The sequence below is a fragment of the Bos javanicus genome, chromosome 4 (genome assembly GCF_032452875.1).
Source record: "Bos javanicus breed banteng chromosome 4, ARS-OSU_banteng_1.0, whole genome shotgun sequence".
Taxonomy (NCBI): Eukaryota; Metazoa; Chordata; class Mammalia; order Artiodactyla; family Bovidae; genus Bos; species Bos javanicus.
Window position 1 is genome coordinate 5,306,943 of NC_083871.1, and position 23,642 is coordinate 5,330,584.

The following is a 23,642-nucleotide window of genomic DNA, read 5'->3' on the forward strand; positions in this document are numbered from 1 at the left end:
CGGGGTGGCCCTGTGGGAGCTGCTCCTCCCTGGAGAGATGCGCTGTGCTCATGGTCTTCCGGGTCCAAGCAAATAGACGACAACTGTCTTCTTATCATTCCTTTTATGTGAAGTGGAAAATTTAGATGCTTAACTTGCTTTTCCGCCTAAGACTAGATGTTCAGTTCTTCATGTTTTCAGTTTTAAATTCATGGAGTGATAAAAAGAAGTGTGAAGTATTTTCTAAATGCTACTAGATATTCTTAGTCCTTTTTGCTTAAAAATAAACCATACATACATGCCACATGGTATAATGCATAATGTCTTATTTTGCATTGGCAGAGATCTTTGCCAGATTGAAAATTAAGTTTTTGAATAATATACTACTTATACTATGATCATTCCTCCCTTACAAAAGCATAATCTGCAGGCAGGATTTGTCCCTTACCACACTTGGTTTCCTTAATTTAATAATGTCCATAATAATAGTTTAAAAATACCAAAATTGTGCTTTATGGTTGGCATGTTTCTGAACTATGCTCTTTCATATTTCACCTCACTTAATCACATGGTTTGTCTTATTGTTTCATAGTTAAGTGTCTACCTTTTCACCTCTAATAGAGCATAAGATTCTTAAGATCTGGGACCATAAATTATAGGATGATTTATGAATGACAACCCACTCCAGTGTTCTTGCCTGGAGAATCCCAGGGACAGGGAAGCCTGGTGGGCTGCCGTCTGTGGGGTCGCACAGAGTTGGACACGACTGAAGCGACTTAGCAGCAGCATGTCACAGATCACCTAGAAAATGCTTTGTATATGGCAAGCATCTAATACCCATTGATGGAATACCTGACATTTTATTTAGAATTTTATATCCTTTGTGGGGCTTCCCTGGTAAATAATCCGCCCGCAGTGTAGGAGACCCGTTTGATCCCTGGATTGGGAAGATCCCCTGGAGGAGGGCATGGCAACCCACTCCAGCGTTCTCGCCTGGAAATTCCCATGGACAGAGGAGTCTGGCAGGCTATAGTCCATGGGATCGCAAAGAGTTGGACACAACTGAGCAACTGAGCAAACACACGCAGACTTCTTTTGGGTGGTTTGCAGTTCACGTGTGTAATGCTTCCGTGCTGGAAGAGGGTTACACCTCTCTGTAACCCCTGGGAATTGAGGCCCAGGGAGGTGGAGTGACTCCCAATCCACTGAGCCAGTTGTTGGGGGAGTCGTTGGAGCAAAATCAGAGCTGCAGGCTCCAGAGCCCCACACTCCACCACTCTACTGCTTCTCAGGGCTGGTACCACGAAGGGGCAAAACCTTTCCAGCTCGGGGAGCAGCGACCCGCTGACTCCTCTGTGCCCCACTGGCCTTGTGCTGACATCAGCTCCATCACGCTTTGGCCATCTGCCCTGGGACCTGTCTACCCAGGCGGGCAATCCGCACAGCCGTCCACATTTGACCTGGGCAGCCCTGGTCCAGTGCTCTCCTGTTGGTCACTCCTGGTGCCTGGTGAGCTTGGGGGGCTTCCTGGGGCCTGGACACCTGCTTTGTGGCCATCACTAGGGCATGCTCTGTGCTGGGCACCCTACTGGATGGATCTGTCCATGCAAAGGTAGTAGTGTTGACTTCAGACAGGCCTCCTGGGGAGGAAGTGCCTCAGAACGCCCTGGGTGCAGCGCTGGGGCTCAGGCTCAGGGCGTGGTCCTCTCCCTGCTGTCTGGGATGTCGGCTGTGGGGGTTACCTCTGTGCATGTGGGCATGAAATCCAATCACCAGTATCTACAAAACGCAAATGCGTAGGTCCCGGCAGGGTTTCCAGCCATGTTCAAACCCCACGTTGACATTTTTTGTTTGTTTCAGGAACCTTAAGATCATAAAATTAAATAGCAGCAAAAGGGGGTGATTTTGAGACATCATTGTGTCATTTTATGGTTTAGAGGGGTCATGGTCAGCCTGTGTTCACACAACCACCCAGTTCACCACCCCTCTGGAACTTTCTGGCACCTTCTCTATAATGTCCAACATGCAGGGAGATTCCACCAGGACAGCCTGCAAAATCCCATGTGAGAGAATTAGGGCCTGCAGGATTACAGGACGTGACAGGGAAGCCTTGTGGGAGCCAGCAGATGAGGGCAGTGGGGCCTCAGAATACTTTATCTCTTTGGAATGTGTAGCATGAGGAGGTGTTTGTGCATGGTGGTGCCACTGCCAGAGTATTGAACCTGTTTCTTTCTCTCTTTGTCATAATCCTAGTTTGTCAGGTATCAAGGCTTCCGTCTCATGAAACTTCTAATTCTGAGGTTGTTTTTATGCAACATTATTTTTAAAATAGGAAATTGGGTTATTTCTCTGCATCCTTGAGCAGGAAACAATGACTTAAAATGCACATCACAGGTTATGGAAATACAACTGGGAAGCTGTGTGCATAGAGAGATCACGGTCCTTTTGTTGATTTGTGGAGAACCCTTGAACCCACAGGCATTTTGCGGTTGTGCTGGCAGACAGGTGCACTTCACAATGATGTCAATAGACACTTTGATTTCCAACAAGCAAGATAAAGATGAAAAAGTGAATGCTGAAATTTCAGAGTTTCCTCACAAATTTCCAATTCTCTGAGACTTCCTTGCTGAAATGGATTGAATGAAAGATGCTGTCAGAATCTTTCCTTGACCTGTTATGCTGTCCACAGTGTGACTGGTACTCACATGACACCCTTTTGTTTGATCTGCATCGTGAAGATCTTATGCATCATGATCTGAAGTCTAGGCCAGGGGATGGCAAATTGTGGCCAATAGGCTGGATCCCATTTTGGTACAGCCTGCAGTCTAAGAATGTTTATTAAATTTTCAGTGAGTTTAAAAAAAAAACAAAAGGAGAGTAATATTTTGTGACATATGAAAAATATATGAAATTCACAGCTCAGTGTCTATAAAGGAAACCTTATGGGAACACAAGTCATTTATTTCCATAGGGTTCTCATGCTCTGGAGTTAGGGGAGTAATTGCAGCAGAGACTAAATGGCCCGCAGAGCCCCAAATACTTACCTCCTGGCTGTTTATGGAGAATGCTTGCTCACCCCTGATCGTGTCCATCAGTTAAGGAGCAAAGTACAATTTGTGGCCTTTGCCCATTTTGTGCTGTGAAGAGAAGCCCGCCTGGCCATGACCGGCTACCCACACGGGTCTGAATGCAGAGTCAGAGGCCCGCCATGTGCAGCGGCTACAGCTCTGTAAACAACCTCGATGGCAGAGATAACTGAATAACTATGGGGGCGGAATATGTGCTGATTGCTTCTTACCCTGATTTCTAATGTAATTTATTTAATCATAAGTTGTTATAACTCAGTTTTTTAAGCTACATGTTCATCTAGTCTATTTATTTGGCTGTGCCAGGTCTCAGTCATGGCATGCGGGGTCTAGTTCTTGACCGTGGATCTAACCTGGGCCCGTGCATTGGGAGTGTGGCCTCTTAGCCACTGGGCCACCAGCAAAGTCCCAGTATGTAACTTAATTTTTAATAAAGAGCATGTGCCTACAAAATTAACAGTTGGAGGCAACCCCAGGAAGGGGTGCCCCCAGATGGAAGGAGGCCAGTTGGAGGTGTAGCTCCTTCTTCTACCAGGGGTCCTTCCTGGGTGAAGGATTTCCTGAGGTGGATCTTTAGGGATGAGGCAGAGAGGCCAGCAGATAAGAGGGGAGAGTTCTCAGTAGAGGAAAATGTGGTGGTGAGTGATAGTCCACAAATTCAAGGTCCTGGACTGGAGTGTGGTGGGTGGGGGGCTGGGGGGCTGCTGGACGCAACCCAAACTGGAGCCTTGAGTAGAAGCCTTGGTTGGTGTGTATTTAAAGCCCAGATATTCTTTTCCTTTGCTTTAACTTAATGGATACACCATTTCAGTTTGCAGAGGGATACTGCATGGGTGTGACCCCAGAGGCATCCACAGCTTCTTCTCTTGCTCTGTCTCTGCAGCCCAGGGGCAGGACCTTTGGCATGTCATCCTGCCAGCCTCCAGCATTTGCCAGTATCCTGCTCTTATGAAAAGAAATCAAGTATTTTCCCCCAAAGATAAGAACACTCCAGGAAAGCTGAGTTGGAGGCTATGCCTTTGTCAGAGCTGGTGGGCAAAGGATGACCCTGGTGTAGGTGAATGCCATGGGCTTCAACAGGGAAGCTGAGAAATCCACCGTCTGTTGTTAAAGCGGCTTTCCCAGGAAGACACATGTGCTGAGGCCATCTTGGAAAAAACCCAGAAAAGGCAGGGTCTTTTCTGCTGAGGCCAGGCTTGGGAGGGGGGTGAAGGGAAAGGGCCACAGGGAGGCCCAACTGTCCCTGCTCCTCAGGAAGGACTCTCAGCACCCGAAACTTACCAAACCTAAGCGATAGTCCCATGGCTTCTGTGTACATGCTGGGTGACCAGACCTCTTCCAGTGACATGAAACCAGGGTCGTGCAGGCCTCAGGGTGTCCAGGGAGGCTCTCAGAGCCGGCTGTGCGGACTCTGACCTCACCAGGAAGTCTGTCCCCCAGCCTGGGCAGGGAACAGGGCCTGGAGTCCGTCCTGGGCACTATCCACTGTCAGCTTGGTGGCCACTTGCGTGGGTGGGAGTTCTTCCCCCTGCCTCACTCCCCTGTGGTCCTGGAGAGGAATCCCACAGAAGGGCACAGCCTGGCAACCTGAAGTGTCAACAAAGGCCCCTGTGACATCATCCACCCCTCCCAGGACTGGTGGCCAGGTCCCAACAGACCACCAACAGCTTTGAAACAGAAGATGACCCTCGGAGCTTCGAGGACTTAAATCCTCCTGGGGGACCTGATCGTTATCTAAAACACCATGTAAATATTGCATTATTCTGATACATCTTTTGTTTTCTTTGCTAACATGTTAATGTTTGTGAAATAATGGCAACTCTTAGACTATACCCCTTGAAAGTTACTTCTTTTTCTTAGGTGTCCCAGAATGGACAAAATACAGTGATAATTCTATATTTTTGGTGATACCATATTCAGATTTCAAAAGCTAGTAACTGAATTGAGCCAGTGTAGGGCGGAGGAGCTTGGCGGGCTATAGTCCATGAGGTCACAAAGAGTCGGGCACAACTGAATGAGTGTACACACACACACACACACACACATGGCATAACTTGTTACTGTAACCTTTTATATTTTATAACTTAAAAAAAGATGGATAAAGGGAATTATTGATCTCAATGTGGTTTATGTGTATTGACATGAGCAAAGCCCAACAGTAAATTCAGCTGATGCATCTTAGCTGAGTTTATTTTTCAACATTATTGCTAGTTGCACTATTAAGTGGTTTTTGTAAATTTTCAGTGTAATTTTCTGTTCAATGTATGGGGAGAACACCGTAGGCAAATTGTTATGAGAATGTAGAGAAGAGTGCAGTTTTATTTGTTTAAAATCTGTTTCTTATTAATAGGTCAGAGTCAAGCTGAAAAAGCATGTTAAGTTTTAAGAGTCATCAACAAGTTCCCAGTTGCTTTGCTGAGAGCTGGGTAGATGTAGACCAGGCTGTGGGATTGGATGGTGGATGTTCAACCCAAGGGGAGGTTCCAGGCACCAACCTGGGGCTTTTGCTTCTTCATTTCTGTTTTTATTTGAAAGAAGCAACGGGAAAGGACTCATGGTTGTCAGAACTGGGGTGGGAGGACGGGCAGGGCTACTCACTGAACCAGCTAGGAGCAGCTAAGGGCAGGCCAGGTGGGGAGCTGGGGAAAGCCGTGGTGCCAACCCCATGCACAGGACGGAGTGAAGTGGTCCCCAGCCCAGCACATCCCTGGTGAGCTCGGCCTTCAAGAGGGAGCCACCGCCTCCCTGAGTCTGGAAGCAAGTCCAGCTGGGGGTGGGGCACAGGGGCTGGCTGCCGTGCAGCTGGAGGAAGAGACAGGTGCGAGGTGGGCTTGTATCCTGAGCACACCGCGTGCCAGATGCCTTGCTCACTGCATTTTACGTGCTGCGCCCCTCACTGCGGGGAGACAGCTCTGGTCCTCTCTCCAGGGAGGAATCCGAGCTGCGGGTGGACAGCTGGTGTGGGGCCCACCTGGGACCCAGTGACCCCCACCCCAGCACCCACACTCCTTTGTGGGGTGCTCTCTGAATTGAAGCTCACACAGGGGCTTCAGCTTCGCATCTGCTGTGGGCTAATGCGACATAGCAGCATGTCAGCTGTCAGTCCTCAGCTGCTTTATTCAGAAGGGCACAGGTCTTGAAGTTCTTTCCCAGCCTGCTCACTGGGAGGGCAGCCCCCCACCAGGCACTGCTGTTCCCCTCCCTAGAGGCGGCCCCCGCCCCAGTGCGCCCCACCTGGCAGGAGGGTGAGTCCCGAGAGGTCGCTGTGGACGGCCTGGCATGTTGGAAGCTTGGGTTTCAGGAACTTCCCCTCTTTTGCTCTTGGAAGTAAAATCAAGCAGAGTAGGCTCTGCTTGCTTGAGGGAGGTCCTCGCCTGCTGGAGACGGCAGTTCCTGTTTGGGGACCTGTCTGAATTTCTGCTGCATTTTTCTCATGATGCTTAGGAAGTCAAAGCCTTCTTGTTCAGCCAGCCTGAAGTGCTCCGGCTGGGAGGGTCGGGCGAGGTGGGGCTGGGAGAGCCTGAGCGGGAGGGTGGCCAGCAGAGCTCAAAGCAGGGGTACCGGCGTCCCTGGGCCGGATGGCCAGCCTACCCTCGTCCTTGCAGACCCCAAGGGCTGGACCGTCAGGGCCGCCCATGTTTGGCTGTGATCTCCTTTTGTGCTATGCTGTCCATTCTCTCTCTTAAAGAGGGGCTCCCAGCCGGGAGCCCTCCAACCAGACTCTGCCCCTGGGCCAGTGGTTTGGGAGCCTGGGAGCAGTCCTGGGTGGTGGGCAGAGGGACAGCTTTGCGAGGTGAAGCATCAAAGACTCCCTTTCAAGCCCTTGGCTTTGGGTTGAGGGGATATGATTGCTCCCTGGAAATCACAGACTTGCAATAAAAATTCTGACATCCACTTCAGCTTTTTGATCTGCTGTTTGGGTGGGGGCTAAAGACAGGACCAAGACAGATACCCTCGGAGGTGGGAGGAGTGGGAAGGTGGTAGGATAGTCCAGTGACATAAGAGAGGACACTGCCTACCCCCCTTCCCTTTCCACAACTGGACGAGACTCTGGGGGCCCCGGCCAGTGCCAGGTGGACGGACCGTCCAGCCCTCGGTTTAACAAGCATGATGCTTCCCCATGGTCTCTGATTTGAACTCGGGGTGTCAGCGTGCTTGGGGAGCAGGCCGGGCTGGTCCCTCAGCTCTGTGCCCAGGGGCAGGTCTGAAGATGACAGTCACACAGACCAGGATGGGCCGATTCGGCAGAGCAAGTGAGGCTCCCGCTCAGCTCCGGTTTCCCGGCCCAGGGATCAGCTGCGGGGCCCAGGCCCTATTTTGAGAAACAGTTCACAGGAAGGTTATCAAGTGTCACATTTTCAAAGGAGAATTAAAGGCACCCAGCACTCAGCTCTGAGCCCGGGAAAGCTCCCTATTGGAGGAGAATGACCCTCAGCCTCTGTTTCTGCCTGTGTTTTCCTGTCTTCATTCTCTGCTATCCTAACTGAAGGTGTCTCTGAAAATAAAATAATGTCAGCCTAAAGAAAGTGCCATTTCCTTGCATTGTATGCAGTGAGAATTCTGTTTAAGAGGCAGACAGAAGATTACAAGGTGACTACATCTGAGGTAGCAGATGCGTGCTTTAAAGGTTTTTACAGCAAATCTGCAGCTTGTTGGCAGGAACCTCCTGTTGATAATGAAGTAGTGCAGACTCAGGTCCAGAAATCAGATGTTCTCTGGGAGCATTGAAACTGGGGTTCGTGAGTTATTGGCGTCCAGTGAAGGGGTTCATTTTCCTGAGAAATTCTGAGGGCTTTGTCCCATCCCAGTCAATTACTGGCTGTGCTGGAAGCTGGCTCGTCAGATTTCACCGCTTTTCTGTTATTTACAAAAGTAAGTAGAAATGGAGCAGGCTTATCAGCAAGTCGCAGGATGCATTTCAGTGAGTGGTGTCCCAGCTCACTTCTTGCTCTGCCGTTTTTGTCTCGGGATTCCCACTCGGTTTCGCTCTTTGTTTTTTTCACACTTTACTGGGAGGAACTTAATACCGTCCTGCTCCTTTTTTCCCACTGAAGGGAAGAAACATACCGTGTGGCTTGTTAAAAGCCAATCACTGTCTGCCTGTCACAGCAGGCGTGTTGGCATTCCTTGCCCCTTGCCAATTCTGTTAGTGAATCCGGAGGAAAACTATAGGTTTCGTTCATCACAGGTCTTTTGAGATAAAATCAGTGCTAATTTTACCAGCATGTGTTCTTGGAGGCTGGTATGAGATCAATGGTTTTCTGTCACTGCAGGTAATTTGATGTTCCGCGTAATCTGCTGAATGTTCTTAAGCCATAAAGAGTTTTTTCTTAGCTAATGTTTGTAAACGTTCATTCTGCATGTTCAGTAACTGAATTTGGTAGCTCTTGTGTAATAGACTATTTGAGGTTTCCATAGTGACGTGGGGTGTAATTTGCTCCTGGTCATCTCTGTAATTATCTGTTACGAATCTCCTGAATCAGTGAACTTGCTTACAAACCTCCCTGGTCGGTTTCACAGGGTATGGTTGCTATTAGCCAGACAGCCCAGGAAGACATTTAATAAGTGTGTAGGAGAAAGTCCTAAGAGCTTCTGCTGGTTATTTTCTTTGGGAAGGAAGAGGAGTCACGCCTCCAGACCTTGGTGTGGGGATGCGCTGAGCGGTGCCAGGCTGCTGCGGAGCTCTGCGGGGTCCAGACCTCAGTGTGGCTCCTCCCCAGTCCTGCCAGAACCACAGCTGAGGGGTGCTGGTGGATTCCAACTTCTGCCCCCCGCCTTGCGCTCCTCTGGAGAAAGGGAGAGAGGAACTAGGTCTCTGCAATAGTCCTTTACCTTTTGCTTTTACTCCTTGCTGGTTCTCATTTTTGACCCATTTGCATTTTTTTACGAAGAAAGCGATGAGATGAGGATGTCCAGCCCATTTGTGGGACGGGTTGGACCCATGAGTGTCATTGTTTCCATCACTCAGGGCACGTCAGGTCGCTGCCACCACCTCATTCTAGACTGTGTTTCAGGCAGGTCCCATCACCTTAGTCCTTGTCATCCACCAGAACAGTCTCATTTCTCAGATGTTAAGAAGTTCAGTTTCATACCCCCTCACCCCCGGCCTCCCCACTCTCTGTGGTACTGCTGCGGGGGTCTGCTGCCCTACCAGGCTCCCCTTGGGTGCGGGTACTGCTTCTGTAGCCCGTGTTGGGGGGCAGACAGGAAGGGAAGGAGCCGGCACTGGTCCCTCATGGGTGCTTTGCGCCCTCTGCTCGCTGCCAGGTGTGTGAGCCCTTGGGTGCAGGAGGCACCCAGATGCCCTGTCCCTCCATGGGGTTCATCTGTGCATGTCCAGGGGTGTGGTTCTTCAGCTCCTGCTCTGGGAGCCCACATCATTTTCAGTCCCAGCACTGGTGGGCGGCCCTCACAGACAGGCTCCTCCCAGGCCTCAGGCAGCCCTGCAGCATCCGCCCTCCTCGGAACCGGGAGTCCAGTCCCTGGGCCTGGACCAGTGGGTGTAGGTCGCCCTCTGTGGACCCTCTCTGTTGCCTCTGACCTGGCAGCTCCAGCCCGCCTCCCAATCTTTCAAGACAGCAGACAGGCATCATGTTTGGTTCCTGAACTTCCCCAGATCCAGGGACCCCTGTCCCACACTCTGAGCAGCCTCAGGCCTGTAGTCCCACAGCTCCACGTGCACTGGCCCCCAGCTCAGCCCGGGGGTGCCTCTCTGGTCTGGAGGCAGATAGCCAGGCACCATGTTGGGGGCACAGGGAGGTCCACGTGGGCTGTGGAGGCCCTTCGCTTCCTGTTGACCTCTAGTCTTCACTGTGATGTGCTGGGGGAGGCAAGTGGGGTTTCCTCTGCACCAGGGCCTGCAGGGGGACCAGAGGGCGGGGTCCTCGTCTCTGTGTAGGACAGGATGGTCCTGTCCTGCTGTGCTCGGGTTGAGAAGAGCAAGTCACTGCATCATTGCAGGAGCCTGTTCTCCCTGTTTTTGGAGCAGGACGTGGAGGTGCAGGAGGCTGAGTGCACAGTGTACCGGTCACGTGGTGAACGGTGGTGTGGAGACGGGAGCCTGGGTGCGGTCACCTCTCCCTGTCACTCCTCCGGGGTCCTGTGTCCGCCTCATCCTTTGACCCCCACCCCTACCCTGGCCCAGGCCCACAGTCGAGTCCTGTGACTCTCCCGCAGGATGTCACTCCTGCACTCACTGATGAGGGACTCGTGGGTGGGACCGTCCGGATGGAGGAGCCTGGCCTGTCTGCAGGGCCCTGGGGTTTAGGTGACCCCAGCCTGGCTGACCTGGGAGTGGGGCAGAAGTAGCCTGGGATGGTGGCATCATGGTGGAGAAGTCTGGGGTTCACTCAGCAGGCAGGGGGCACCACAGAGCAGTTTGCACCAGGGGATGGTTGGATGGAGTTGTCCTGAGGAAGAGTCACCTCAGCTGTGGAGACGGGACTCAGGAGGGGTGGGCAGGTGAAGGAGGAGATTGCTTAGCGTCTGTGGTAAGAGGAATGACTGTAGTCTGACCACGAGGGGACAGCGGCCCCAGGAAGGATGGGGCAGGAGACAGATGGAAAACGGTGCAGGTGGAACTCGGTGCAGCCTTTGGAAGAGGAAGAGGAGGAGGAAGAAGGGGAGGGGGGGGAGGAGACGACAGTGCAATGGAAAATAGTGAGGCACTGGCTGAAATGGAGAGGCGCAGAGGCAGTGATGCATGGAGGAGCTCTCTGTCAGGCTTGTAATGGTCTAGAAACCAGCAGACTTGGACAGTCTCTGGAGATTGTGGGGGTAAGGTGGTAGTGGGCTGTGGATTTGGACTCTGGAGTGAGGAAGCTTGGAGGACACCGGGATCTTACTTGGGGGGCATCCTAGGGGGCAGCACACTCCTTGCTTCCTTGGGGCTATGCTGGACTGGCCATGCCTCCCCCATGGGGGATAGAGGTCAACCAGAACTCCAGGAGTTGCCTGCCAGGAAGTGGGAAACTCAGGTGACACTGCAAGTCCAGCAGAGCAGACTGGGGTCTGATGGTGGGGAGGGTGTTGTTCTGGCAGCCGGATCCCTTCATCCCAGTCTGCCACACCCTCCCTGGGAACCTCTGGCTCTTGACTTGGATGCGAGCCTAGGGCACTGCAGCCTCGTGGCCATGTCTGCCTGCCACCTTATCTGTTTGGCAGCCTTGTCTGTCGTCCTGGGATGGTGATATTTGGCAGAAACTGAGTATGGCCTTCAAGCCTGAGAAGCCTCATTACTGCTGCGGGAACACAGCAACTCTCTGATCACCAAGCTTTTGAGGCAAAGAAAAAATAGACTCATCATCCCAAGAAGGTGCTGAATCGTGCCTGGGAGATGGCAAGAGTTGCTTTAGGCAAATTCAACGAGTGCCTGGTTGCACAAGGTTGGTTAGCTTTGGTGAAGGTCTGATTTGTCTCTGGAAGCGTAATTACACTTACACCTGAGGGACAGCCTGTGATGTCCACACCGACAGCTCCAAGGAAGCGGTGGGTGCGCTTTGTCAGAAAGGAGCAAGGAGCTGCTCCTCGCTGAAGACATAGATCTGCTCTTCCTCTCTGACAGCGCGTCCTTTGCAGGTTGTTGTTTTTTTTTTTTTTTTTTTTACCTGGATTAGGATTAGAAGGTCTGAGCTTTTGGCCAAGTGAGCCAAGGTAAATTGCGATTTTGTTCCTGGCAGGGGGTGCAGTGGGAATATCTCAGCCAGCGGGTGCAACACTGCAGGCTTGTTCGGTAGGAAGCCCTGCATCGGGTGGCATCTTTATTAAGTCACAGGCTGGTCGGGTCAGAAACCTGTGCGTGTTCTCACAGTTCTGCTTCCCCGCCAAGCTCCCATCCAGGGAAATTCCAGGGACGGGCTCGCCTTGAGCAGCTAGGCCTGTGCCTTGTAAAGAGGCAAAGCAAGGCCTCCAGGTGAGGGCAGCACAGCTTGGGATGTGTGCAGACATTGCCAGGTGCTTTGGGAACCAGTAAGTTTTTGCCTCTGATCTGTTTCCCGTCATTTGATAAGAATGTTCAAACTGCATTGAGTTAGTGCAGCCTATTTTTTGGAAGGAGAGATCCTTTTTCTATAAACATTCAGAATGCAGTAACTCTTTATCTGATCCTTGGAGCAGGAGCTGCTCTGCTCAGCTTCATCCAGGAGCCTTTGCCGACAGCTAAGCGATCCACACCCATGGGCTCTTTCTTAACTTACTGGAAGTTGGGTAATAGCTGTGGGACTCGGCTCTCAAATGTTCCTCTTTGAATATGAACTTGATGTGTGCTGAGATAGCCACATTCCCATGCTCACGGCCCACGGGGTGAGTTTGCTGTGTGTTATGGATAGCTTTTGCTATTGTGTCTTGGAGAACCCCATCAAGAAAGCTAATCATTTCATGTTCAATTACTGAAAGCTCTTTCAACCCCAGGTCACAGAGGTCAAAGTCTATTGTGAGTAGGGTTTCTTGGTTGGTTTTGAATGTATCTGCTGCACAGATGAGCTTTCACTGGGCATCTGCAGGAATTAGCTCCTCTGCCCTCATGGAGACAGGAGGCTTGTTTTTGTTTTTGCCTCAAAGAATGACAGTAAAAACCCATACAACCACTATGGACACTGAGTGTCCTGTAGGGAGCTTCATGAGTCATCTCCTTTAATCCTCATGGGAACCCCACAATAAACATGGAAAGCATTCTGCATTTGGCTCCTGGGGAAACTGAGGCTGACAAGTACAGTACTTTCCCAGACCGAGTTGTCTGCTGGGGGACGCACAGCTGGCGATATCGTTACCAGATTTGAATTCACTTCTTTCTGACTCCAGAGAGAACCACTGAGGCTGGAGATGCTCTGCAGCTGTGAAAGGCTGTTCTGGGGCAGAATTCCAAAGGACAGTGTCTCCATGGCCCTGAAAAGCAGTGTTTTATGAGAAGCCCCCTTCCCTCTGTTTCCTGGGACATGGGGGTTCCTCTCTTTATATCGTCTTTCTCCTTCAAGCTGCAGCTCGAAGGTGCCTCTTAATTTGAGAGTATCATGGGTATAGTTATAGGGATCCTCTGTGGAATGTTTCTCTTGTCCTGAATTTTGTTTTGAAAGGCAAAGATGATAGGAGATGAAGTAGGAAATGGCACCCCACCCCAATATTTTTGCCTGGAAAATTCCATGGGCAGAGAAAATTCCGTGGGCAGACTCCCCATGAATCCATGGGGCCTCAAAAAGTCGGACATGACTGAGCGACTGAACACACATGCACACACACACACACACACACGCACGCGTGCACACACACACACATGCACACATGCACACACGCAGAGGGAAGCATCAGAGGGACTGTCCTCATTCCTCTTTTATTAAAAGGGATTCTTGTCCCAGAAGACACAGGGCCCTTATCATGGGAGGCTCACAGGGATCAGAGAGAAGGCATCACAGGGATTCCAGCCAGGGTCCCCGTCACTCACAGCAGTTTGCAGAAATCGTGTGCACATACATGAAGCTGTCTCAGTGCATCTTTGCCCTCATCAGATGCTCAAAGGAGTCCTGTCCTGATTCTAAAGATGCTGAGAGCCCAGCAGACTGACCCAGGGCCTCCTGCCATCAGCCTGGACAAGTCCCCTCACCTCCCCAGGACCCTGCCTCTCCCTCTGTTCCATGGGAATGTTGAGCATATTTGTGATTCATGTAAACTCAGCCCTGAAGAACGTCCTTGGGGCTCTGACTGTATTAGACAAGGCTTGTCCAGACCCCAAGTCAAAGCAGACTGTGCCAGAAACCTTCACCAGAGGGGGCCTCCTGACTCATGCCCTCATTGCCGCTGCCCCGGCAGGGTGCCCACCCTCCAGCAGAGGGCTCAGAGCCTGGACAGTTCAGCACTGGCTACCGGATACCTGGGGTTCTTTGTTTCCAGGAGACAGCTAGGGACGGGGCAGAGGCGCATGGTGGCTCAGGAGGGCCTCCCAGCAGTGTGATCCCAAGAGAATCCCTTGCCTGTCAGCTCCTCAGTCTTCCCATCTGTACAGTGGGGAGGGTAACCCTGCATGTGCCCTTGTGAGAACTGAATGCATGCAAAGTGCTTGGGACCCAGTGGGCTTATACATTTTCAGAAACTCAGCTAAAAGTCCAGGAACTGCTGGGCTCAGAGCCTTGGGAGTGTTACTGGCGGGTGGGGGGCTCCCTAGCCTCTGGCACCATCCAGTCTACCCCTGGCAGTGCCCTGCTGCCCTCTGGGTTTCCAAACAGTCACCTTCTCCTAGATGCCCACACAGCTGGGCAGCAGTATGGCAGCTGAATCCTAGCAAAGGGAGCTGACTCACTTACACAGCACTTAGGCGCTGAGTTACTGTCCCTGCTGGGAACGAGAGAGTCTTGGTCCCTGACCTCAAGGAGTTAAAGTGCAGAGTTCTGGCTGGTCCTACACACTGTGGTCCAAACCCTGTGAGTGTAGACTGCGAGAAGCACCGTGAAATAAACTGGCCCAATGCTCTGCTGGAGAACATTCCATGGGGCCACAGCAGGGATTGGGGGAAAGGCCTTTCGTAGGAGCTCACCTTCCAGGCTGAGTCAGGGAGGGTGGGACGGCGTCTGGGGGAGAGGGAACAGCATTTCCAGCAGGGATTAGCATGTGCGAAGCCCTTGATACAGGAGAGCTTGCCAGTTCCAGGTAGCAAAGGAGGGCATGTGGAAGAGCATGTGGGGTTTGACGGGGCCGAGGCTGGGGGAGCTGAGACAGGCGTGCTTGGGGCCACCCAGTAAGTGCAAAGTGCTGGGGCCAGGTAAGCAGGGACATGGAACCTACTATGACTGTGATTACATGGTAGAGTGCTGACTGTAGCAAAGGAAGAAGGGGTGAGGTGGAAAGGACCATGGGAGTCAGATGGAGAGGGGTTTTGTCTAATTGGGATTCCATCCAGACCTCCCCGAACCTTCCAGAACAGCTCTCTCTGTGTCCCAGCAAGAAGGTGGGCCTTGTTAGCAGGGGTGCATCTGTTCCTGCCCCTGGCGGGGGTGGGAGGAGGGACCCGATGTCTCTTTCTGCCCTGTCGCTCCAGGCATGGAGGCCCGCTGTGAAGACCATCATTTCCTACCCTGGTCGCCTCCCTTGTATTTTCTCCCCTCATTTCTAACAGTCCAAGTAGCCTATTTTCAGTGTTGTCTTTGGGGTCTGATGTCTGCATTCCACTTTCTCCTGGAATTTCCTGGTCCCTGAAAGGGTAAAGAGAAGGATGCTGTTGGCCCTAGCAGAAGGCCCTCTTCTTACTGATGCCCAGAACTTGCCTGGGCTCCGCACACTCAGGCACTTGATATGTTTAAACTTCCATTGGATTTCCTGAGAAAACTATAGAATATATTTTGCAGAAGGGAAACCCTACCCACTACTGAAGTACATTTGCAAAAGAGAACTGGGCAACTGCTTTGGTCATGCCCACCCTCTTCAAGGCTCTTTCCTGGGCATGATCCAGTCCCTTCTCTGAAATCTGAATCTCAAAGTGGGTTCCTGAATGGGGTCAGATGAAGAAAGAAGCAGGACCAGGGCCACCCCAGGGACATAAGCAGACACCGTGGAAATAACGTGGGATACAGAGGGGCCTGGCTTTGAAACAGGCTGCCTGCCCTGAGTCTTCACTCTGAATCACGGTTCTCACTCTCATTCTGTGGCTGCTGACACTTGGTTGAAACCACCAACATTCCATTTAGGTGTGAAAACTTAAACCTGTGATTTCAGTTTCTTATTGTCCACATGAATCTTTTGACTTTGAGAGGGTGACCATCCTTTACATCAAAACCATCTTCATTATTGCTTTTATTTATTTAAAAATGTTATCGGAGTATGGTTGATTCAAAATGCTGTGTTAGTTTCAAGTGTGCAGCAAAGTGATCAGTTACACATATACGTATGAAAGTAAAAGTGTAGTCGTACAGTCGTGTCCGACTCTTTGCGACCCCATGGACTGTAGCTCACCAGGCTCCTCTGTCCATGGGATTCTCCAGGCAAGAGTACTGGAGTGGGTTGCCGTTTCCTTCTCCAGGGAATCTTCCTGACCCAGGGTTTGAGCCCGGGTCTCCTGCACTGCTGGAAGACGCTATACCGTCTGAGCCACCATACCCCCTCTTTTGCAGATTCTTTTCCCATATAGGTCATTACAGAGTATTGAGTAGAGTTCCCTGTGCTATAGAGTAGATCCTTATTAGTTACCTATTTGTTTATATAGTAGTCTGTATCTGGTAATCCCAATCTCCAATTTACCTCTCCCCCTCATTCCCCCTGGTAACCAAAAGTTTGTTTTCTGTATCTGTGAATCTATTTCTGTTTTGAGATAAGTTCATTCGTATCCTTTTTTTAAAGTCCACACATAATCGATATCCTGTATTTGTCTTTTTCTGTCCAACTTATTGCTTTTATTTTTAATGCAAATAACCAGAAGCCATTAATTTGATGGATTGATTTCATAATGTATCCAAACATGAAACTAAAAAGCAGTTAAATGAAATAGTTCTCATTGCCTGTTTAACCATGCACACAGCTAATTAAGGGCTCCCCAGGTGGCAGTTTGGAGGCACTTGACTTGGTTTGACGTCCCTTTGGAGGTACTTGACTTGGTTCCCTTTTGTCCTAAGGGAACCCAGTGGAACCTAAGGGAACCTAAGGACCCAGAGTCCTTATGGAGTGGGTCCTGGGCTACAGATACAGAACCTGAGTCTTGGCCATCACAACCGCACGCCCACCCCCACCGCACCCCACCCCCCACACACACACCTGTGCCTTCGTGTCCTCACCTTTACCTCCAACAGCGCAGCTCACAGACACCTGGGCACAAAAGGAAATACAGCATCCACCCCCAGACCCGACTGGAGCTGCTGGGGGCAGGACGCCCCCACTTTAGGGTGGGGTGTGGAGGAGGGGCAGCGCCACAGCTGCCTTTGAGTTCATCTTCTCAGGACTGTCTGCACACCTGTCTGCCTGCTTTTAGCGTGTTTCCATCAGACAACCCGGCACCCCCGTCCTCACCTCAGCCCGGCTGCTGACGCCTGGCATGCAGAGTCCTTGCCCACGTGGAGCTGTTCTAACAACAGCCGACTTCCCTTCAGTCCTGCTTTGGATCTGATGGTCAGCTGCCTTAAATTTGCACTTGTTCATGAACTTAGCCTCTCAGAGCTATGCATGCGTGTGTGCACATGTGTATGTGTGTGGTGTGTTGTGTATGCAGGTGTGCATGTGGGGTGTGTGCATGGGTGTGTGCACGGGTGTGCATGTGTGTGTGTGCATGTGTGAGTCACCTTGTGGGCAGAGTCTGATTTGCTCCTCATCGTTCATAGGAAATACTCAAAGTCCTCCTGCTCCATACTCCCCAGGTCCTCTGTACCCTAGCCTGTACTTATCCCCACACCTTACCACATGCCAGATTCCTGAAATGGCCCTACATCCCAAGCCCTCCCTACCTTGGCGCCCTCAAAATTAACCTCCTTGCTGGGGACAGCCTCATGCCCACTTTTTCTTGCCACCTCTGTCCTATTTCCTTATCACCACTCACAAATCATTTCCAGAAACATGGTGAGGTCTGTCTAAATTGAGAGGCCTGTGTAGTCCTTGTAGAACACATCTTACCCTCCTTGCCCTTGTGGCTCTACCGTCCTTCCTTCTGTGTCTCGTGAGCTGATGGCCACCCCTGGGGACCACGAGCTTGTGGAGGGTGACTTCCCGCTGCAATTGTCAATCTTAGGATGGCCCTGGGATGTGATGGGGCCCCTAACTATTTGTCAGTGGATGACTGTCTTCCCAGACACATGTGGCATTGCTCATAGGAGAAGTTAAATCTAAGTGTGCAAAATGATGTTTGATGATGTCATAATTAAAACCCTGCTCTTCTGCCCCCTTCCTTTGATGCTTCCTTGAAACTGTGCTCCCCAGATCTCTGAATTCTTTACTGCAGTCAAGGCCCACTGGGAGGTGACTCAACGCAGCATCAGGTTTGGGAGGCTGGGTGGGGCCTTTGGAACACCCCCGGGCTCCTGGGCTGCTTCTGGTGGGGAGCGCCTGGCAGCCTCCAGCTGCTCCTTCCCTCGAGGTGAGCAGAGGCCTCCTCCAGCTGCTGGCAGGAGGAACCAGGTGCCACTGGAAGTGACCTGACCCAAGAACCAGGGCAGCTTGTGTCCAACTTTCTGCCTCTTCCAGCAGGAAGCAAACATCATGCTTGGAAAGGCTCTTGAGAGGGATGGGCGACTCCCTTCTGCCTGCAGCATCCACAGGTCTGTTTATCCCAAGCTGGCTTCACCAGTGGGCCAGGCCCAGGAGGAGCGGGTGTGCCTGGTTGCTCTTTGGAATCCCTTTCAGGCGATGCTGTTCGCCCTGCTTCCTGCCCAGGCTGCCGCCAGGGTGCACAGGCAGGTATCGTACAGGCTTGTCATTCAGCTGAGCTGGCATCAGCATCACCGTCCATGGATAGTGACACAGAGCAGAGCACCTTGGACTCTGCTCAGGGAGTGGAGAGGCATGTGGACTTTCTCTTCTGAGACTGCAGCCGTGCTGCCCGGCTCCTCCATCCTGGCTGGGCGCTGGCTGAGGCCTGTGGAGTTAGGTTTTAACTCAGCTGTCTGGACCGGGCCCTGGGATTTGCACTCAGAGTCCAGACAGTGTTAGACACACAGCCCACACCATCTAGGATCGTCTGGCTTTAGGGGGAGCATCTGTGCCTCCTGCTTCAAGTTGAAGGGCTCTGAGTGTAAGAACCGGCTGACTGCAATCCCGCTGGTGTGGGAACTCGCAGGCCTGCTCCTGACGTTTAGGCAATGACTGTGTGATGATTTTAAGATATAACCGCTTGGAACTCTGGTTGATAACATTTGAGATGCCAGAATTTTTTTTTTTTTTTCATTTACTAAGTCCTTCCTGCCCGGGCACTCCCAGCTGCTTGTCTGGGAGGGAGCACTGGGAAGGTAAGTTGCTTGCTCAGTGACTCAGGCCCTGAAGAGCCCCCCAGGGGGCACCCAGGAGGGGCCAGGCCCTGAGTCCCGGCTTCAGCAGGGTCCTCAGACTGGGGCAAAAGCTCAGCCCTCTGACTGCCATCTGCTTCTAGACTCAGGAGGCCCCCGCTGCCCAGCATCTGCGCAGACTCTCCAGGGAGGAACCTGCTACTGGACCCGCTGCCCAGCATCTGCGCAGACTGTCCAGGGAGGAACCAGCTACTGGACCTGACCTTGGCTTCCCTGGACCAAGCGAGGGTCACTCAGGCTTGTGGGAAGAACAGGGGCCCCTGCTGGGTAGAGAAGGCTGGTGGTGCTGTGTTATGGGGAGATGCTGCTTACGATCGGAGGAGCCTGGGGCTTCCGTGCGCCTGGGCAGCTCCTGCTATTGAACTGGCCCATGGTCACTCCCTTGGACACACAAGCCCGAGGCATTGTGCTGCTTCTGGGATGCAGGGGTTCAAAGAGAGAGGCTGCGGAGAGGTCTCATCGCTCTAACCCCTTCTCAGCCCCCTGCTCCCGGCAGGGCTCCCTCCCGTGGGTGGATCCAGCTTCTCCCCTTCCTTCCCTTCCTCTAAGGGGCCCGTGAGCCCCCACCGCGTCAGGTCCTACATCTTCTGCCTTGCCCTCCAGTGTGCTCAGCCAGAGAAGCTGCTCTTGGGCAGAGGGACACGAGAGGCAGAGACTGAGGGGTGCCCAAGAAAGAGTCTTGGCAGGAAGACTCACAAAGATGAGGATGCAAACTTCATTTTGTTATGATGACATGTGGTCTTGTTAGGAGGTAATGGTCATGATTACATTGTGGTACAGTCACACAACATGAAATTGACCACTGTTTGGCCGTGTGCGAGCATGCAGTTCAGGAATGTAAAGTGCTTTCACATTGTTGTCCAATCATCTCCAGAACTTTTTTTCATCTGGAACCATCTACCAAACTGGAACTCTGTTAAACAAAAACTGTGTAAACCCATTAAGTAAAACTGCCCGTCTCTCCCCATGGTAACCACCATTCTATTTTCTGTCTCTATGAACTTGACTGCCCTGTGTTCCTTCTATAAGTGGAATCATGCCATCTGTGTCCTTCTGACTGGCATATTATTCACTTGCATAATGTCCTCAAGATTCATTCACCTTTTAACATGTGTCAGAATTTACTTCCTTTCAAAGGCTGGATAGTATTCCATAATGTGTATTTGCCACATTTTCATTTTCATTCATTTATTAATGAATTCACATTTCATTCATTTATTCATTCATCTGTTGACAGACTCTTGAGTTGTTTTCACCTTTTGGTTATTGTGAATAATGTTGCTCTGAACATGGGTATGCAAATAATCTCTTCAAGTCTTTATTTTCAGTTATTTTGGGGTATATACCCAGAACTGGGGTTGCTTGGTCATGTGCTAGTTCCAATTTTGATTTCTTGAGGAATCTCCAGACTGTTTTACACAGTGGCTTCACCAGTGTGCATTCCAGCCAACAGTACACAGGGCTTTTAATTTCTCCACATCCTCACCATCACTTCTTTTCTGTTGTTTGTTTTTTGATGCTGGCCATCTTAACCCTGACTACTGCTTAGTTTAATTTTATATAATGGTGGTAGTTTGGGTCTATATTTTTCTATGATTTGGTCTATTAGAACTGGAAGTCCTACCATCCAGCTTTCAGTTTACCAACCTGGAAACTGAGGTCCAGGAAGGGGGGACTCCCCTGAGATAGCCCAGACCCAGACGGATACTCAGAACGACCCAAGAGGTGCTCTTTTCCGCTGCCTCCTGGTGTGGCCTCAGAGCTGGGTCACCCCTTTCCTCTGCCCGTTTGCACTCCGGTTGTGCCATTGTCATCTTGAGCTGAACCCATCGAAAGTCTGTTTCTGGCCATCTCCAATGGCGAGTCCTCTGCTGGCCCGTGTGGAGCTCCATGCTGCAGTCTGGTTGCCGAGCAGTGTCTCCCACCCCAGAGCCCGCTGCCTCCCTGGCGGCCTCTCTGCCTGGCGTCCTCTCCCGTCCCACCTGGCCTCCACTTCGGCCCCTGTGCTGTGAACCTGGGGCTGGCACTGCCGCCTCCAGCCTTGCTTTTCCGTCTGATGTGTGCCCAGATGCTGCTCCTCTCACCTGACTCCTCGCCTGTTCTCCCAAGTCCTCAGGGTCCCTACTGGCTGCAGGATCATCTGGATCCTTGGCAGTGTTCTTACCAGGAACTTCTTCCTGCAGCCGCCAGGCCCCTCCTCCAGACAAAACAGACATGAAACCACCCTCTGCTCCCTTCCACTTTATCAGTGACCTTGCAAAAGTCATTTAGGCACTCCCCAAATATCTGTGGGATACCTGTGCATTTAGAACCCATCTGAGCATGGTTTCTTCAGCTGTAAAATGAGAACTGGAGATCATATCCTTTAGAGTATGAGGATCAGATGAGGCAAAGCATATTTTTATTGTATTTATTTTCTGTTGCTATTGAAGCATAGTTGACTGATAATATCATGCTCCTTTCAGGTATACAGCATAGTGATTCATGCATGCATGCACTGAAGAAGGAAATGGCAACCCACTCCAGAATTCTTGCCTGGAGAATCCCAGGGACAGATGAGCCTGGTGGGCTGTTGGCTTCGGAGTCGCACAGGCAAAGGGGGACACAGCAGGCCGGTGCCCCTCAAAACTGTGTGTCTCTACCCAGGAGGACTTGGTGAGGAGGTCTATCGCGATGATTCAAGGGCAAGGTTGCAGACGTAGAGTGTGTGCAGGGCGTGCACTCCTTTAATCTGGCCTTAGGTGGTCTTTTGATGAGCTTCTCTGGTTTCCTTAATCTGGCCTCAGCTGGTCTTCTCTGGGGTGGAGAATGCCAGCATCTTCCATCTGTTGGGGAACTTGGTTTCATACAGAGCTCGACGATACTGTCCTGCGTCTCCCCTGATGCAGAGCCGGGACCTGCCCCAGCTGCATGTTGTTCATCGGCTGCTCCTCTGTGTCTCCATATCCCCTCGCTCCCTCCCTTCTCTGATTAGCAGCAGGCTGAATCTGCCCTTTGGAAATCAGGAACGGTCATGGAGGCTGGGGTCTGTTCCCTACAAACGAGAAGCAGGGGACACAGAAAAGATTCTGTGCTCAGGCCCTGTGGGGTCCTGCCTGTTGTCAGTTCCTCAAATCCACCTGCACCCCAGGCATTGCTCTTGGTGTGAAACTTTTTCATGTTCACTGCTGAAAATCTGCAGATGTTATTTCTGTGAAATAAAAAGACTCATAAAGTTATGAACAAATTAATATGTATTAACTGTATATTTTTCTATCGGATGCTTTCGCCAAGTAATACAAATTTGCAGGTAAAACCATATGCCATTTTCATGTTAAGACAAGGGCCTCTGTTCTCAAGAGATGTTGATTGTTAACGTAAACAAGCTCTGAGAGGCTCAGGTTTGATTGGTTCGCGGTGAGAGGTAAACACATTTTAAACTTCCCAGGTGCTTCTGCAGGCAGCTAGAGACCCCTGAGCTCAGCCGTGTGTGTCTGGAGGTCAGGAGCGCCTGGAGGATTCTCGGGAGACAGGGTTTTGAGCTGTGTCTTCAAAGGAACAAAACCACCAGTCAGATGGTGAGGCAGAGCCATCAGTGATGTCCGTGCTTCTAGGATCGGAGGTCTGAGACCCATCACCAACCGAGTGGGGGAGAGCAGAGAGGGGTCGGGACTGAGGGTTCGTGTGTTACTGAATCCAAGCTCGCTCTGCTCGCTCCACGACAGGCTGATGAATCTGAGAGACGAGATGATGAGGCCAGGAAGAGACTTTATTTGGAAAGCCAGCTGACTGAGAAGGTGGTAGGCTAGCGCCTCAGAATAACCATCTTATTAGGGTCTGGATGCCAGGTTTTTTTATATATAGAGAAAGAAGCAATGAGGAACTAAAGTCAAAAGGCAGAATAGAGAGGGAAAGGCAGTGGGGAAGTCAAGTGAAAGGGTCCTCAGTCTTGCACAGCATCTCCAAGGGAATGGCCAGCGTTTGGAAGGAGTGTGTTAATCCCACCTATTAGCAGGTAGGCAGGGACAACCATCTCTCCAGGAGTTGAACAAAGGCACTTTAGTTTACAGTCAAGCAGAGGGGCAGGGTCCTCCAGGCAAGGCATTGAGTATGATTATAATAATAAAATCAATGGAAAGCAAGTCAAAGAAGCAGTTTCCAACATGAAATCAGAATTGGCTTACTCCCTGCCACACTTGGAGAGCCCTGATTTTCGAGCTGTGGTTTGGATGTCCTGACAGCTGAAGGGGACAAGTCTGTGATAGCCTGAAGTCTAGGGGTCCAGATGGACACACTCAGCTGGGCTTTGTTCGAAGGTGTTCAGGGCCCAATCAGATCTTTGAATTTTGCTTTTTTTCGAAAAGAGTCAGAAATTAATTTTGTTCACCTGAAACGTTCTAGTGTTTTCAGTGTTGGCCAACTTGCATGTGTACACACGTGCACTCGCACACATGCACACCACAGCGTGCAGGATCTGTAGAATCCAGCACAGAAGCCTCTCTGGGCAGCTTTGTCATCATGCAGTCGGGTGCGGTGTGCAGAGCAAGGCAGGAAAGATGAAGGTCCCCATGGTCACACTCAGCGCATGTTTGTGAAACGAAGGGTGGCGTGGCAGGAGAGTGGAGTGAAAAAGAGA

The 23,642-nt window shown here is 51.2% G+C and overlaps 1 protein-coding gene across 4 annotated transcripts in view; it reads left to right on the plus strand.

The window, feature by feature from the left end:
* Positions 1-23,642, plus strand: part of COBL (cordon-bleu WH2 repeat protein) — a 304,124-nt gene that overhangs the window by 77,893 nt on the left and 202,589 nt on the right. The window contains exon 1 of one of the 4 annotated variants that reach the window (XM_061413310.1): positions 21,503-21,682. The exons of the other annotated variants lie outside the window; for them this stretch is intronic. Coding sequence (XP_061269294.1) covers positions 21,516-21,682 — 167 coding nt within the window. The 5' untranslated portion in view covers positions 21,503-21,515. Of the gene's footprint in view, positions 1-21,502; positions 21,683-23,642 lie in introns of those variants that run through there. 4 annotated transcript variants of the gene reach the window in all.